General features: G+C 40.0%; 1 protein-coding gene and 1 pseudogene across 2 annotated transcripts in view; both read right to left on the bottom strand.

The window, feature by feature from the left end:
* LOC101292394 overlaps positions 1 to 16,707 on the bottom strand; it is a 1,325,780-nt pseudogene that overhangs the window by 442,711 nt on the left and 866,362 nt on the right. The gene's annotated exons all lie outside the window — the stretch shown is intronic.
* On the bottom strand, positions 1,017 to 4,932 carry LOC101312033 (TPR repeat-containing thioredoxin TTL1-like). The gene is made up of 8 exons (XM_004294028.1): positions 4,071 to 4,932; positions 3,698 to 3,965; positions 3,125 to 3,320; positions 2,842 to 3,023; positions 2,418 to 2,751; positions 2,126 to 2,330; positions 1,937 to 2,043; positions 1,017 to 1,822 (listed from the first exon to the last, which is right to left on the bottom strand). The coding sequence occupies exons 1-8, from the start codon at positions 4,600 to 4,602 to the stop codon at positions 1,670 to 1,672; spliced, it is 1,977 nt and encodes a 658-aa protein (XP_004294076.1). The 5' UTR covers positions 4,603 to 4,932; the 3' UTR covers positions 1,017 to 1,669.

Genomic DNA, 16,707 nt, shown 5'->3' with positions numbered 1-16,707 from the left:
CAGGAATCTACGCTTGCTTTGAAGCAAGAAGAGTATTGATTCCATTCAATAGTCTCAACCACCGACTACTTCCCTTAATTCATTCATTTTAAAACACACTTGCCTTTTCTCCCAATGCCCACCCAGAAGAGACATTGTCTTGTCAACCATTTCCCATTAAACAAAACCCTAGAATCTGATCTCCCCCTAATCACTCCCCATTGTTTACTTAACCTTTACAGAAAGAAACAATAACAGAAATTTTGTCAGCACCGACCATGGTTCTCTGCATGTCGGTGTGCAAACATGAACAAAGTCACTAGTTAATCAAATATCCATGTATAACTAAATCGGTGTTACTCTCCCATCTCGACAAGCTTGTTGGTCATATAATTCTACTTCGGAAGAATGAACCAAACCTTTCCAAAACACATATATAGTGACCTCCAAGTCTCCAACTTACCATTGATGATGTAGTTTGTGATTTGGAATGATAGGCATAACGCATTATGAAGTGCCCTATAGCTGTTTAGCGAAAATGAAATCTTTAACAGTTTTGCATTGAGATGACAGCATTACCAGCATTCAGAAGCAGAATGATGTATTCAGTAACAACTTCGTTGACTCTAACTGATGAACTGATGTAATCAGTGAACTTCGCCTGCGGCATAATACCCCTAATAGCATTTTCCATAGATAATGAAATAGATATGGATCTTTCCCACATTGTCAACAATGCTGATAACTGTTTAGTTCACGAGGACATAAGAGAAATGTTACAACTGAGGAGGCAAATCTCACTCATTTTCGAATTGACCAAACAAAATGTGATCTCACCAAGAATACATCCTGGTGAATAGGAAATGAGTGAGATTGAAAAATAAAAATAAATAAATAAATTAATTAAATTAAAAAAAAAAAAACTGTGAATAGGAAATGAAACATCCTCTGGAGACTTGATTGAAGAAGCAGACATCAAGTGAGAAAAAGAAACTAGAATTTTTTTATTGTTGAATGATAATTCTGATAACAACATATTCATAGTCATCATGATGATAATAATGTAACATATTCATAGACATTCTTCTTTCACTAACCCAGTAAGTACCCACCAGACATCTAATCCCCTCCCATACTTCCATTCTCTTTTCTTTTTTTTGTCATGTATTATCACATATATACATGTACAAATCCTCTTCTACAACCAGCCAGCCATCTCTTTCTCCCTCCCACTCCTTCACTCACCCTCTCTCACCCCCCTCACTCTCTCCCTTTCTCTCTCTCTCTCTCAACCTCTCTAACCCACTCAAGGGTGAACTAAACAATTGTACATGGATTTTTTTTTCTGGAACTGGGTAAACAGTATCCAGGCCAGCCTACATTTTATATGACGACGAGAGAGGTGGAAAAAGGAGGAAGAACTGGAACCAGAGAGCAATGAGGAATGAATGAATAAATGAAAACTGAGAAAGGAACTAAGCTACTTCTCTGGAACCCAATGGCATTGGCTGGTAACTGAATTTTTTGGTGATATTGATTATGGCACAGGTAGCTGGTAAATAGACAGGGGAGGCTGAATGGAAGGGGATGTGAGGAAGAGCTCCCTATCGAACTGGGGGTTGGAAAGCAGCAAGAAAAATGCAAAAATACAGCAGAGATGAAGCAGAATTACAGTACAGTTTTCTAAGTTCTAAAAGCTATAATGCCTGACCGAGTGTTCTAACATTTCACGACAGGGGCACACCATTTCCTTCACCCGGCTACCATGTTTGTATATCTTGAATGTTGGTACAATCTTTACATTTTCAATGTTCGCAACTGCTGGGGTTTCTTCAATGTCAACCTGCAATGCATCACCATCATAAGTATATAACTTTATATCCAGTATACAACAGCAAAAATAACGAGGCATGCAAAGTATATTTAAAGTGATACGATGGAAGTGTCTATAACTTGCCTTGAGGAAATTTATGGATGGATAGCGGGCACAGAGCGTGTCCACAAAAGGTGATATTTGCTTGCATTGCAAATCAGATGCTGCTTTGAAATGGACCACGGAGACACCTGGAAATATGAAATCTTTAGGCACTTGTACAATGATGCAAGTGTAAACGTGTGACAGGCATGTACGAATTTGAAGGCCTACCTGGTAAACATATTGCAGCTCTGAACTGCTCAAGACCCAATATTTCTTCTACTTCACCCCCAAACTTCATATTATGCACTTCTTCCCCACGAGATTTTTTCAATGCAACTTGAGCATGAAACAATGATTCAGCCACTTCGTTGTCATCAGGAAGCTCCCTCCTCAAAACCTCATAGTCTCTAACAGCATCTACCCATCTTTCAAGCTGTAATACAAAAAAGCCAAAATTAAAAAGTTGTGAATTTGTTTCAGAAAAAGAGAAATGCATGAACCAGTTAAATATGCAATTTACCTTGCTGTTTGATGCAGCCCTTCGAAGAAGAGCTTTTGAGTAATTCGGTTTAATACATAGGGCCTGATTGCAGTCTTCAATGGAATGCTCCCACATCCCAAGCTTAAACCAACAAGCTGCTCTGTTGCAATATAGAACAGAGTTTGAAGGATCAAGTCTCAGGCCATCTCCATATGCTAAGCATGCTTCAGTGAACCTTTCGGATTTGAAGAGATCATTGCCACGGGCACGAGCTCTCACCACCATTCTCACATTTTGAAGCAGTGAAGCAACTTCAAGGTTTCGGGGGTCAATCTTTCCAGCTTTCTCAGCAGCAGTAACTGCATTCTCAAACCTGCAATACATCCATCATCCATTCTCACTTACCACAAAGCTCATAACCTTTGTAACTGTGATGAACCTTTAAATAAAAATTCAAACTCACCTTCCAAATGCCATCTCAATTTGGGCCAAGACAAAGTAAGTGTATGCTTCAGAAAGCATCCCAAAGAACTTAGATTGTGAGGAGGTCATATAAGTGTCTAATTTGGGTATGTTTGATACGACTGATTCAGCATCATCAATTTGGTAGAGCTTCAAATGTGCTTCCGCTCTACACATAGAGAGCTGTAAATTCAATTTGAACAAGTTCAGCATTTTGTTATGTGCATCTCATGACAAAATCTAATACAATTTCAGTTGTCAAGATTTTAGACACCAATAGTTACCTGGGGAGAAAAGTCAGCTCCAGCAGCAATGGCAGAATCATTTTCCCTCAATACACTTTTCCAATCTCCTACACGGCGGGCATCTGTGCATTTTTTAAGATGCTTCTCTACTACCTCTAATTTCCGTAACTCAGCCGCATCGGGCTGCAGCCCTGGAAAACATAGATGCCTCCTGGCATCCTCGACCTGCCCTAACCTGTCACAACAGTGAATTATGCAGAGATTAGAGTGGAGAAAATTCCACACCGCACTGAAATTTTACAGCAGGATTCGGATCCGAATCAAATGAATACGAACCAACAAGGCTTTGAAAACCCTTCTAAGACCTCTAAGCAAACACAGCATAATGTAATACAGGAGCATACAGTAAACTAGACTAAAAGAAGCACACCATGACGAAGACACATCCAAGTCAAGAATGGAAACCTAAAACAGCACAGTGAACCAGATCCAAGAACCAAAAAAGTAGAGACATTCTCAAACTAATCAACAACACCGACACTAACCCAGCACCAAATTTAATAAACCAACACATCTGCTTTGAAAAGACTTGAGCTTTAGCTCCCAACTCACCTAACAAACAAACACCCCAAACGGTGGTGAGCTCTGCCATAATTGGGATCCAACTTGACAGCCTCCTCACACTCCCTCACCGCCTCCCCCAGCCGCCCTAGGCCGGTCAATGCCGCAGCACGGTTGCTCCGGTAAGCGGCATTGGCCGGAGACAAAGCGATTGCCCGATCATACAAGCTCAAAGCCTCCGCAAAATTGCCTCTTCTGTAATGCTCATTCCCAGCTCTCTTGACCTCTTCCGGCTCCATCACTCTCTTCAAGTCTCCGCCTCCTCCTCCTCCTCCTCCTCCTCCTCCGCCGCTAGTCCTCGAGCTCACCGCCTCCGTCTTGGCCGCCGCGCCGCCCCGCATTATGCTCCCGTGGCCGTAGTAGCCCGTCCCGGAGCCCAAGACGTCGGTTCTGGAGCTCCGATTGGGCACCATACCCGCCTTGAGGATCTTCCCGGACGGGCAGATGTTCCCGGTGGGGAGAACATTCGATCTCGGAGACGAGTTGACGGCGGAGGAGGAGGAGATCTGACCCGAGTAGATTAACGGGTGGGCTGACCCGGAATTGGATCTCCTATGACCCGGTTTGGAACTGTTCGTGGGACTGCTCTCGCTGGACCGGGAGAGCTCGCCGGAATGGCTCTTGTTGGTGGTGGTGGGCCCCGAACCGGAACCGGATCTCTTGGCAACCGGGTTCCGACCCGAGACCGATCCGGACGAACTGGAGCTGCTGCTTGTGGCGGCGGCGGCGGCGAGGCCTCCACTCTGGTGGGTCCGGAGTGGCGAAACGGGCGAGCCCAGATCGAGTTCTCGGAAATCGGGCTTGTTGGCCTCGCAACTCAGTGACTCACGGAGGCGATCCGAGAGCGAGTCGACTCCTCCTCCTGTCTCCGAAATGGGCTTCCCGGAGTGCGACATTTCCGATAACAAAACTCCGGCGAGGAAAAAAAGAAAAAATAAAGGTTGAATCTTTTTTCAGTCTGTGTGTTTCGAATTTGGAGATTTTTTCACAGAGAGTGAGCAATGTGAGACCCAGTGAGGCCTTTACTCCAAGAACAACAATGGGTGCAAGAAAAAGACAAACCCAGAAGCAGCTGAAGAAGAAGAGGCTGTGAGGAGGAAGAAGAAGAAGACATTAAAGAAAGAGAGATTGAGAGAAAGGGCCGAGATGGGGATCTCGTGATATAAGAAAAAAAGGGAAGAAGCAAAGAATGAATGTGAAGGGTGTTTTGTTTAGAGAGAGAGAGATAATCTGAGAAGAAGAAAGAAAGAAAGAAAGAAAGAAAGAGAGAAGCTTTTATTTTATATGAATAATATGGGGGTTTTTGTTTTTCCTTCTTCTTCTTCGCCTCTTTCTCTCTTCACCTGCTGCTTCACGAGACAGGGTTTGGTTTTCTTCTCTCTTTCTTTTCTCTCTACAACTTCTACTATTCTTCTCTGTACACTCTTTGGATTTTTATTACTTCTTTCTGCATTTGGGTCCTATAAATCTCCTTATTTCTTTTTATTTCTTCTTCTTCTTCTTCTTCGCAGAAGAAAACGTTGCCCTACTACTCCACTCTCCATCACCTTTACAACAGTGACACCTTGACTCCACATTGATTTAGCCTAATTATGTGCTATAATCATGAGATTAATTGCTACAACGCATGTTAAACAAAAGTCACAAGGGCAGTCCAAAGAGGTAATTTACCTTTTGATTTTCACATTTTACCCCCCCCCCCCCTTGTCGATTTTTTGGGGCGGTTGTTTCAAATTTGACTCCATTTAATTCCGGTGTTTATCTCTTCTTTTGATACTGGATTTTCGACAATTATGTGTCATGCGGTGCATGTGGAAGTAAAATGCAAAGACTTAAATTGGTTGAAGACAAAAATAACGTCAAAAGGAAAAAAGAATCGGTGAACCTAGTAAACGACTAATGCGTACCCATTGATAGGAAAAACGAGTAAAGGTATCGGTCTTTATGGCAAAATAGTCGTAAGGTCGGAGTCGAAACGTGTTTTCCATGCATGTTGTGCGACGATGCACAATTTAGCAATTCTTGGTTGACAAAACGACATATAATTACCCTATCAGTAACGACACAAAACACAATGTTACATTGACCAAAATGATACAAAAACAAAAACAAAAAGATTGTGAAGAATCTATGGCCCTTCCTTATTGTTGAACCAAATTTGAGGCCACTTAATAAGGAAATGATATTATCAATATTTTGTCTCATATATTATAAGTAATTTTGTATTGTTTTCATTGAAAAAAACATAAACTCGTTATCATAAATACAATATCTAAACTTAAGTTTCCTTTTGAGCATCTACTATTCGAGTATGTTGTTGAAAATATTTCTTTTGGCTTTTTGTAGAAATATGTGGTTGTAATTTAAATATCACTCACTCGAATTAGGTAAATCCATATTTTTGTATGAACAATAAGGATATGAATGTAAAAATGTGAATAAGCGATCAGTTGATGTTTAAATTTACTATTTAATCAAGAGATGTTTATAGGTAGGACTATATGCACTTCATACTAAACCATTGCAAGTGACTTGTTGGTTTTCGTCTGGTTGGATGTGCTCTCAAACCTAGGTTTATACCTTAAAGTTGTGAAAATGGCCAGAGAAATGCATAATTAGAAACATGCACTCAATTTCTAAACCTAAAAAGACTTTGGGGATACTGTATGTAACACTGTCAACAGAAGAAAGAAAAAATTACACTTCATACTAAAAAAACTACTTATTCTACCAACTTCATCATCCACACCTTTCATTTTCCTAGTAAGACTTTTGGCATTTACCTCCATAATGGATAATAAAATTGTAATTGTAATCTTCTTAAAAAAAAAGTTTTGATGTTTGGAGATTCTTCCCCCCTACCCCCCCCCCCCCCCCCCCCCCCCCAACCAACTAATGAGGACTCACCTCATTTATGTTAACGAAGCGCTCACAAAACTGTTATGTCAATCAAAAAAGTCTATACTCACATCAACATCTACACTTCTAGTTTTGACCTCGCATGGGCGCAATCCGCAGCTCCTCTTATGCGCGCCACTACCTTTGTAGTTGTCACTTCCCTCCTCCCCATCCTCATACCAACTATAGCGGCCCTCCCCTACCACGCCGCCGTAAGTCTCCTTCTCGTCCTTTGCCACGACTACGTCAACATACGCAGAGATTGAGGTGTCCTCTATGAGCGAGATTGACGTAGGCTGTTGTTGCCGCCGTACTACTTCGTGGCGACATTCTGGCCAAAGACCAACATAATGATGATTGTTGGGCGGGTAAAGGTGAGGGGAGATGAGGCGGTTAGGATAGAGAAATCCAAACCCTCACGAGCTACTCTCCGACCACTCTAGAAGAACAAGAAAAATTACGGAGAGAGCTCACTGAGTTAAATTTTCATCGTTCCCAAATTGGTTCAAACATATGACCAAAAAAAAATTATTCAAACATGACGGTAACAGAAAATTCAAGTGTCAGTCAAAACCGACATTTACACTTAAAAATGTGGTTGTCCATCTGCCATGTTAGAAAAGTGATTACCCACTAGGTTGGCTGATGAATTTTCATTGTTATACATGACTCAAACTATGTTTATTTGGTTCCGTCATAAAAACCCTAGAGGCTGAGAGCAAAAGTCGAAGATGCATCCCTGTCCGGCGACGTGCTCTCTCACCGTCGTCGGACAGGCCTTGTCGGCCCCGTGTGGGTTCAGAATAAGCCAGCTTCCCCTATTGAGATCCTTGATCGTGATGGGGAACTTTTGGTGGCGGTTTGCAGGGTGAGGAAGGGTGAAGGCAGGGCTCTGCTTGGATGTTGGTTCTCCCATTGTTGGTCTGATCGACGGAGGGGATGGGGTGCGCTGCAATGGTGGTGGCTGGGAACTGGAGAGATTGTGGCGGCGCGGCTAGGCTTCGATCAGATCACTCCGAACGGGTTAAGATCTTTTTGATCTGGTCTGGAGGTGAGGTTGCAGAGCAAGGGTTGCGTTCTTCTGCGCGAGGGGGAGGGCAGAGTGGGTTGGGCGCTCCGGCGATGCAGACGCGGCCGAGTAGGTGGTGAACCATCGGTGACGGCCGGCGATGGGATTGACCAGGTTCAGCGAGCACCGTGTTTTCTTCTTGATTCTTCTGTGGAAGATTGGGTCTTGTCTCTTTATTTGGGCTTGGCTGTGGTATTTTGTTTTTTAGTTGTAATTTATTTTAAGTTTACAATAAGTCCTGATCTCTATCTGATCTGGATACGTGGGTTACATCCCGGTTTGCGCGATTTACGTACCATGTTTGCTCTTGGAAGGCGGCGAGTTTCAAATGGTCGCAACCTCCCAGTGGCAAGATGAAACTCAGTGTCACTGGTAATCTATTCCAGTGGCAACATAGTAGGAAAGCTGTTAGACATAGTAACTTATGGCTCTGCACGAGCATTGTCTTTCAGGTATGTCACCAAAATTGTAAAGCAAATAGAGTAGCCACTGATGCACTCCTTGCTAAATGGTGCTTGTTAGAATGCATAGGATTGAGAACTCTTGATATTATTTCAGGATGTTCAGGCAATATGGGGTTTAGGTTTTATGTCCCCCCCCCCTTGTATTTTGCGGTTTCGTTAATGGTTAAGGCATGAGGGCGGCCGATTTAGCCCATTTTCAAAAAAAAAAATACATGACTCAAACTTTTTATTTTTTTTTGGTTTGATCCGTAGTCAACTTTTCTTTCTTAGTTTCTTGTATTATGATTGTTTCAGTGTAGACTTCCCTGGTGGCGGCATGGTTTCTCCTTGAAGGTATGAACGGCGGTGGAGGCATGAGATCTATAACCAGTGGAATCTAAACGGCAGTCCCAGTGTAAGATCTGATAGAACTGCGATGCGGCATAGGTTTGTGACGTGGTGATGTCGTTTGCTGGTTCGGCGAGCACCTGGTTTAATCATGACGGCGGTAGACGTTACCGTGCGGTATTGCTCAACGCGCGTGGAGAGACATATTCCTGCTCATGCTAAAGCCCAGTTGGGCCTTGATTCCACTAGTACATTAAGATCCTAAGCACATTACATGTGTCATGGCACCGCTAGGTGTTTTGAGTCTATTTTCTGAAGTTTTGTTCTCTAAGTTTTTCTCTAACGTACTCTGGAGTAGTATCGAAGGAGGATATCGATCTGATATCTCTACGTATTCAATTGTATAATGAGTAGGTCTGTTTCTATGTATCACCAGTGGGTACTACTACAACTCCTTGTTCTGTCCTAGAGGCAGCAAGAGGATATGTGACGGCCTATTATGGCTGGTGATCAATATATTTCCTGGTTATGCCATTACTAAAAAAAAATCGAATTTGATATAAGTTAAGTTAGTGACAGTCGACGGTGAGGTGAAAGTGATACAAAGCGTAGAGAGCTTCTACCCCTTCCCCTCAACCCTTGCCATACTTGAAAGGCTTCAACAGAATCTAACACCTTGTGGTTTTTTCATTATCGTTTCTTTTTCAAACTTATTTGGGAGAAGCTAGCTGAAGCACCTCCTAAAGTTTTGACCGGCCACCGATTACCTTAGTTAATTGCTATGCAAAGTTAGCATTCTTCTTCAATCTTATCTAGACGACCACCTACCTGAGATTCTTCTTTGATTTTCTTCAACATTCATCAGGGAATCTGTTTCTGAATTTAGAATCTCAATCGTCACATCGTTACGCTTTATAGCTTATATATATGTATGTATGATTAGCTAGTTAATGGTGGTGCTTGTTAATTCACACACACACATTGTGTTCATTCCCTTAATGTAACTATTTTCATCAGCAAATAAAGTCAATCCGTTTATGTTAGACAATATTTTATTCAATAACTTGTACAGTAAATACTTCATACTTCATACTTGAGGTGGGCATTAACCTAGCTAACAAGTTTTTGTTTTAGTTATCTAGTGGAAATTCGGTTGCTCTGCCCTTTTTTTTTTTAAGGAAAATATATAATTTCATTATTTATCTATAACCAGAAGGCACTTACAACATTTATTGGCTTGCACCAAAGTTCTCTGGAAGTAAACAATTTGAAGGAAATTATATACTTTCATTACTTATCTATAACCAGAAGGCACTTACAACATTTATTGGCTTACACCAAAGTTCTCTGGTAGTAAACAAGTAAAAATAACTGAAAAGTACCCTCATTGCAAAAAGGTTTAGCTCAGTTTATTAAGCCTACATACAAATGACCTTAAATCATTCCTATCAAATCCCTATTGTAGGTAGAAATAGTCGCCTAGAGACCGCAATTGATGTACAACTACTAGAAACCCAGAATCGAACAGAAGTAGTCCACAATCAAATGTCTAGGCTAAGGTGGAAAGACTAGAACTCTAGATTGGGGGAAAACCCCTATAGTTCCCCAAAGGGATAAAAGGGATAAGGCCCCAACTTAGAGCCCTAGCCCAACTAGGTCCCAGCAGTCTTAAAGAAGCCCAACCCCAGGCCCATCAGAGAAGACCCGTGCCCACTGACCCATGTGCCACCACACCATATTCCATAGTCACCGCCGATTCGCAACCACAAGAACCACCACAAATCCTCGTAAATCACAGTGACTATGCCACCATTGTCCGATGAGGTTCGACAACCACCAAAATCAGCTCTTGCTAAGTCTTACCGAAACACAATCCTTTAAAAAGCATCCAAATCACACCAACTCGATCATGGGCGCTTCTTTCAAAGTCCCCCGCCACCTTTAGACTAAAAGCAATCACCGATCTCCCCAAACTTGCAAAGGTCATGGACCTGGATTCTTCCTATATCACCCTAGAGCCAAGCCACTGTCAAAGAAAACTACTGGGCAGTAGAAACAAGTCTCATCCGGTAGCGAAACCCTAGCATCGGTTAAGCCAAAGGGCCATCCAATAGCCAGGGTTTCCACCGGACGAGATGGGTGCTAGTACGTGGTCTTCAAAGAGAAGGCTTGAGTTTCATAGGTGCTGCTATGGTTCTTTTTGTTGGAGAGGAAAGATCCCACATCAGAAAAGGGACAAATAAAATACAACTTATAAGTGGATGGATCATATCCAATTGTACCGAGGCCTTTTGTGGTTAAAACCCAACACCTTAAAGGTGGTTAAGTTGGGATAATATCGGTACAATAGTGATCCATGGGCCATGCTTGTCCCTGTTCTAGTTGGTATAAGAGCGGGTCCCTCTTCAATTACGTCTCCCAGCGTAACGGGAGAAAATCTCCCAGCATAATGAGCCCAGATTTGGGTTCATCGAATTGCCAGCGGAAAAATTCCGATTGGCCCATACCATACCAAGTGCCTGCAGTGGGCCTTGGACTGAAGCATTACCGATTTCCGATGTGGTAATTGGACTGAATGAATTCCACGTGCAGACCTAAAAATTAGGTTGCACGTGAGGGGGAGTGTTGGAGAGGAAAGATCTCACATCAGAAAAGGGACAAATAAAATACAACTTATAAGTGGATGGATCATATCCAATTGTACCGAGGCCTTTTGTGGTTAAAACCCAACACCTTAAAGGTAGTTAAGTTGGGATAATATCGGTACAATAATGATTCATGGGCCATGCTTGTCCCTGTTCTAGTCTTTTTTCCGTGGGTTTTACTTCATACCCCGTTGTTCTGTCTTTTTTGTAAAATTAATTTATGTTCTAATTTAGAGGTTCAATCATTTTTGTTTTAGTAATTTCAAATTCTGAAAGGTCAATCGTTCATTAGCTGAAAACTGGTTAATGGAACGACCGTACCCCATCTTTTGTTTTCATCAAACTAGTGTGATTAGCCTTGATCAAATGGAGTCAACCTTAAACGAGTAACTCATCGAGCATCATGGGTAGAAGTTTTCACTCAACTACGTATAAGGATCGATCCTAAAAATAGTAGGTCAAAAAATTGGAATGATCCTTTATTAATGCAAATAAAAAATTCAATCAATGTGTTTATTAAGAAGCTTGAAAATCATAAAAACTGAAGATCTTCCATGCTAGCAACAAATTCAGTGTTACTTATTACTTTCGGTCAAAATTAGTCCTAAAGTAGCTAGGGAGATCTCTTGGTTTTCATTACATATATTGTAATGACTTACCCATTTTGTCAAACAAAATTGAAGATGCATCCACACTCCCACAGCAACAAATTCAGTGTTAGTCATTGTTTTCACTCAATTCCACTGTAATAACCTCAACCTCAAGTGAATGGTCGTATATATATATGGTCAAGATGAAATTAAAAACCGTTAAATTATTTCAAGTCAAAATTACAAATTACTAGCGCAATTATTTTTTGATAATTGCATATGAATGAGAGGGCCGGGGTGTGAAACCATAATTATAAGCACCCCAATAATGAAGGGGAGTGGTTGAAGATCGAAATGGCGGGTTGCGTTCCAGAATGTAAGTATAGTAATAGAAGAAGAAGAAGAAGAAGAAGAAGAAGAAGAGGGTAATGGGGCAGAAATGGTGCGTGGCTGTCATGTGAGAAATCATGGAAATACAAGTAATAACGTGCAGCTCCATCTGTACGTGAGTTGTGATCCACTTAGGGAAATCGCGATCGACTTAGGGCACCTTAGTTTGCACAGTGAAAGATGCTGCTTCCTACTTGGTGTAGAGCAGCAGTAGATCGAGGATGAATTTACCGGGGAGGTCCTATATATGGTGGTCGAAACCGCTAGCACTTGTGATCGAGCGAGCTTCATATCGATCTTTTTCCAGAACGAAACCTAAATTTTGATAAGGAAATCAGCTAGGGTTTCACAAAAGGGTGCTGCTTCCTTATAAGGTATAGTGTAAGGGTGGCAGTACGTCGAAGTTAATATATGCAGAATGAAAGTAGAAGGTGAGTTTATAGGTGGGGAGGTCCTATGGTGGTCAAAACCGGCCGTTTTTCTGAGCTTCGTAGTATTTTCTAATCCAAACTCTAATTTTGATGGTAACTCGAGGATTGTGACTAGCATATTCAGTGTTGGGTCTGTTTTTAATCATCATAGCTAGGGTTAGATGCTTAAAAAAGACATCTAGCTGGCATAGGATGTGGGGAAATTATTGATTGTGAGATCAGCATTATGCAAGTAACAAGTTGATTTTATTATTTTTTTTTTTGGAATAATAGCTTGGTTTGTATTCTGTAATTTGTTTGCTCGTCTTTGGTTAAGTTTCATTTCTGTTGTAGTCTAATGCAATTCCTCGATCATGTCTAATCGTGTTAAGCTCAAGTTACGGTTGTGTTGTATCTATCACGTCAATTACAAAGAATGGATACTCAAATTTGTGATACGAGGAAAACTCGTTAATCAAAAAGGTCGTCACAACATAACTGATTAATAAATAATTAATATTTTTTAATTCGGTCTATATAAATAACCTTATTGCACACACTTGGATTTCAGTAGTGTGATTTCATTTGTTTTAGAAGTATAGTAATATAGAGGTTATCAATATTGGAAGTATTGCTTGAACTATTTTGTAAATGATATAGATAGAAGTTCTAATTAACAAAGGAGTCGAATATGCATGCCATCTTTCATGTTTGGCGGGACAATTCACATATGACCGAGTTTCTTATACTCAAATTAACCACTAACTTCATTTCGTATCTCTGGGCAGTTTTGGTGAGCCGTGCTACTTTCATCCGATCATCTTAATTGCAACAACAACCTCTACACGTTAATTGAATTAAAACTTATTTGGTAGTTTTGGACGAAATTGCTTTGGAGTAGTAATAAACAACTGAGGTGTAGAAGGTTCTGAACTTTCATTATTATGACGTTCTATCAACTGTGACTTGGGTTAGTAATTTTAAAGAGCCTCATCTGTGTAAAAGATCGAAAACCAGTAAGATAAGAAGTTAGTAATTAGTAAACTACATAAATCAACAACCTCCTGCCAAACAGAAGATTCAACAACACGAACAACAGCCCGCCGGTTTAAATGTTTGATGCATTTCTTATTGAATTCTCACTTTTAGACGCTGCGCACAAAAAAACTTCTTTCTATGAATTATTGAATTGGTTGATGACTTTCGCCGACTAAAATGTCAGCGGCAAATTAAGGTTGTGGACTTCTACGGGCGAACTATATATATCGGCAGCATCCAGACTTGTATCAAATTATTGTTTTATTTTATTAGCAAGTCTTTTAAATCAAAATAGAAGGGAAGAGAAAGACTAAACAAAATAAGATCTTATTTTGGGTTCAGACATTATTGAAACTAAAAAAAGTTAGGAAGTTCTAACTCATCTTTGCTATAAAGAGAATGAACGAAATTTATAGGCATATCCCACTTAGTCATACTAGAAAATTAGGTGTCAAAATATGTAAGAGCATCGGCTACTTAATTAGTCGATCATTTGTTACTTGTAGCGTAACCTAAAAATTGAAATGAGAGTATAAAAAGCATGAGTTTTAGCATTATAAATTGAGTAAATTTTCCTTTTTTGTGTCTATAAAACTAGTTAGACTCTCGACTAGGTCAAATAGGAGGGAAAATGCTCTTTATCATAGAAGTCACAAGCCTGACTAGCTAATCGGTTCGAGTTTTATATCTTTGTTTCTTGTTTTTTCAACTAACTCATTTACGGAATTAAGGGAGGGGGTGATTTGACGTGAGAAAGGTACATAAGAATCTTAGAACCTATATAGACAAAGAACTATAATTCACATTATTTTCCGATGCAATTGTCAGGGACCTGTATGCTTTTCAAAGCATGACTCTTAATTTGAACCTAGTAGCTTTCTCTCAGTTTTAACATAGGCTGCATTGCGTGTCAACAGCCAAAAGAAAAATTAGCTTAGGTATATATCTGACGATTTTATTGCATATTTCTTTGTGTATGATTAGATTTGCAATCGGGTTTTGTTATAGAGAGACCGATGCCATGATTCTTTGTTGACTCAGAAGACTTGAAATCGAACTCCATTTCTAAATGGATGTGTAGTCTATTTCACTGCTTCATCTTAACAATTAGGGAAATTGAAATTTAGTGCATGCATCATCAAGAAAAAGAGAAAAAAAGAAGCTCCATCCCGCCCGGTGTTACTCATAGCTTGCTATGTTCTAAAGTTTGAGTTGGTTGGACAACAAAATTATGGTCAGAGAGTCAGTTCAAAGTTGGGAATGAAACTAAAGAAAGAATTGCAGTTAAGAGTTAATATACAAACCTAGCTAGTTCTGAAATGAATTAGAGCTCAATGGCTGTGGTGTTTGCTGCCAAAATGATCGACCTCCGGCTAGGATTCAAGATCACTCCTAAGATTGGCCTTTTAAGGATAGTTAAACTTATGACACGTTATTAGGTCTAAAGCTCAAGGGTCGACGTTTAGACCATATATAGAAGTATAGAACCCAAAGCTATATATAATGTCTAGATTTCAAACATTAAGCGCCTAAATTTAAACGTGGATGAATGTGAATAATTACAACACAATGCTAAAGGGTTGTTACTGTTTAACATGGTAGCTTAAAGGGTTTTCATTTCTCGATCGGTATAGACAAGGTTATAAACATATATAACACATTAGTACGTGTGTACCTGGTCAGTTACTGACTAAAAGATTCATGACCAATCACCAATAGATTTATATTCAAGAGTTGAAAACAAAATAACTCTATTTTAAAATAATTTTCCCCGCTGTTAATGAATTTGCATCTAAATGTGACTAACCATGAATTTTTTAGTCAATTATTATTCAACATGTATCCTTCTCGCGTAGACAATTGAATTTGATACTTCTTTTTAATATGAAATCTTTGATACTTTAATACTTCTACAAATAGTCATGCATGGCAGAACAAATTCCGTTGGTGGATTTAGTCAAAATAAAGAAAAAGTATGACAATTTTCATTTCTCGTAGCAACCTTGCTTTTGTTTTGAAATCAATTATAGAATAAAGGAGTTGTTATATATATAATCATACAGATAACTTTATACTTTGTTTCCCAACAAAGTACAGAATCAAAAAATTTTCCTAAGCATTATATCTTCTAGGGAAGGTTCAATGTACATGAACAATGACCAAAGATGCATCTTCATTGGGCATTGTATAATGATATATAATTTATATGTTTATTAAGAACCCTTTTTTGCTTCTCCCAATTCCATAATCATATAGGTCTATATGTTAAGTTGGGAATTAAGTAAGCATCTTTTTTAGAATACGTATATATAAGATTAACTAATGGAGCTTACGTTATAAGGGTAACTCATTAGAGTAATGCTCACGACCTAGCTCACCCTCCCTAGCTCGTTCTCTCTCTTGAAAAGACTAGAAGGGGTCGGGTGGTGCTATAGCAGCTTAGCCCACCACCGGCAGTGGAGGACTTTGATCGAGCTCTTATTTAGGGGTCCATGCATGGAAGCTAGCTAAGCTCGATCATGGTGGTTAATGGGAGAAGATGTCCCCTCTCTGTGTCCCCAATGATATTAATGGATGTAAAGAAACGTCGTCTTCTATATTCCCCTCCGTACACACACAGAGGTTTGTATTATATAGCCGGCCGGTCAGCTAGTGAGAGTCATCGATCGTCATAACCATGTTCCAACATTTAGTGGAGACTCATGGAGTCATGGGGTAGTCTTAATTATTAGGGTTAGAAAAACAGATGGAGGGCGATGTGTCCCTACTGCTAGGGCAATTCGACCCTCACTTATGAATACGGGATGGCATTCTGGCAACGGGGTAGGGCGGGAGAGGCGGGGTATATATTTGTTTATCTTCGTTAATTTCCTGTCTCCAATTCTATTTGCAATCTTCAATTTCCCGCTTTGATTATTGTTACTAGTCTTTTACCCGTATATCTGCACGGGACTAATAAAATATCTATGAAAGGTTATTTTTGCTTATAAATTTAGTTTTTGATGCGAGTTGTTATGAATCATTGTGAGAAAAATATAATGCTTATATTGTGCATTCCTTAAAAGAAATGAAACTAAAATTGCATGCTGGCAATGCACATGGAAATGAGTCACTTGGTGTGACATATGTTGATAGTTGATAATAGCATTTAATGATTTTAATCCATTTAA

Source organism: Fragaria vesca, linkage group LG3 (genome assembly GCF_000184155.1).
Source record: "Fragaria vesca subsp. vesca linkage group LG3, FraVesHawaii_1.0, whole genome shotgun sequence".
Taxonomy (NCBI): domain Eukaryota; kingdom Viridiplantae; phylum Streptophyta; class Magnoliopsida; order Rosales; family Rosaceae; genus Fragaria; species Fragaria vesca.
The sequence above is the reverse complement of the archived record's forward strand: the minus strand, read 5'-3'. Positions and strand labels throughout refer to the sequence as shown.

Excerpts from the sequence above, each read along its gene's own strand:
- LOC101312033 (XM_004294028.1), bottom strand. The coding sequence starts at position 4,602 with ATGTCGCACTCCGGGAAGCCCATTTCGGAGACAGGAGGAGGAGTCGAC. Across the intron at positions 2,752-2,841 it reads ATTGAGATGGCATTTGGAAG|GTTTGAGAATGCAGTTACTG; the intron begins GTGAGTTTGAAT and ends GATGTATTGCAG. Across the intron at positions 2,331-2,417 it reads GGGCTGCATCAAACAGCAAG|CTTGAAAGATGGGTAGATGC; the intron begins GTAAATTGCATA and ends TTTGTATTACAG.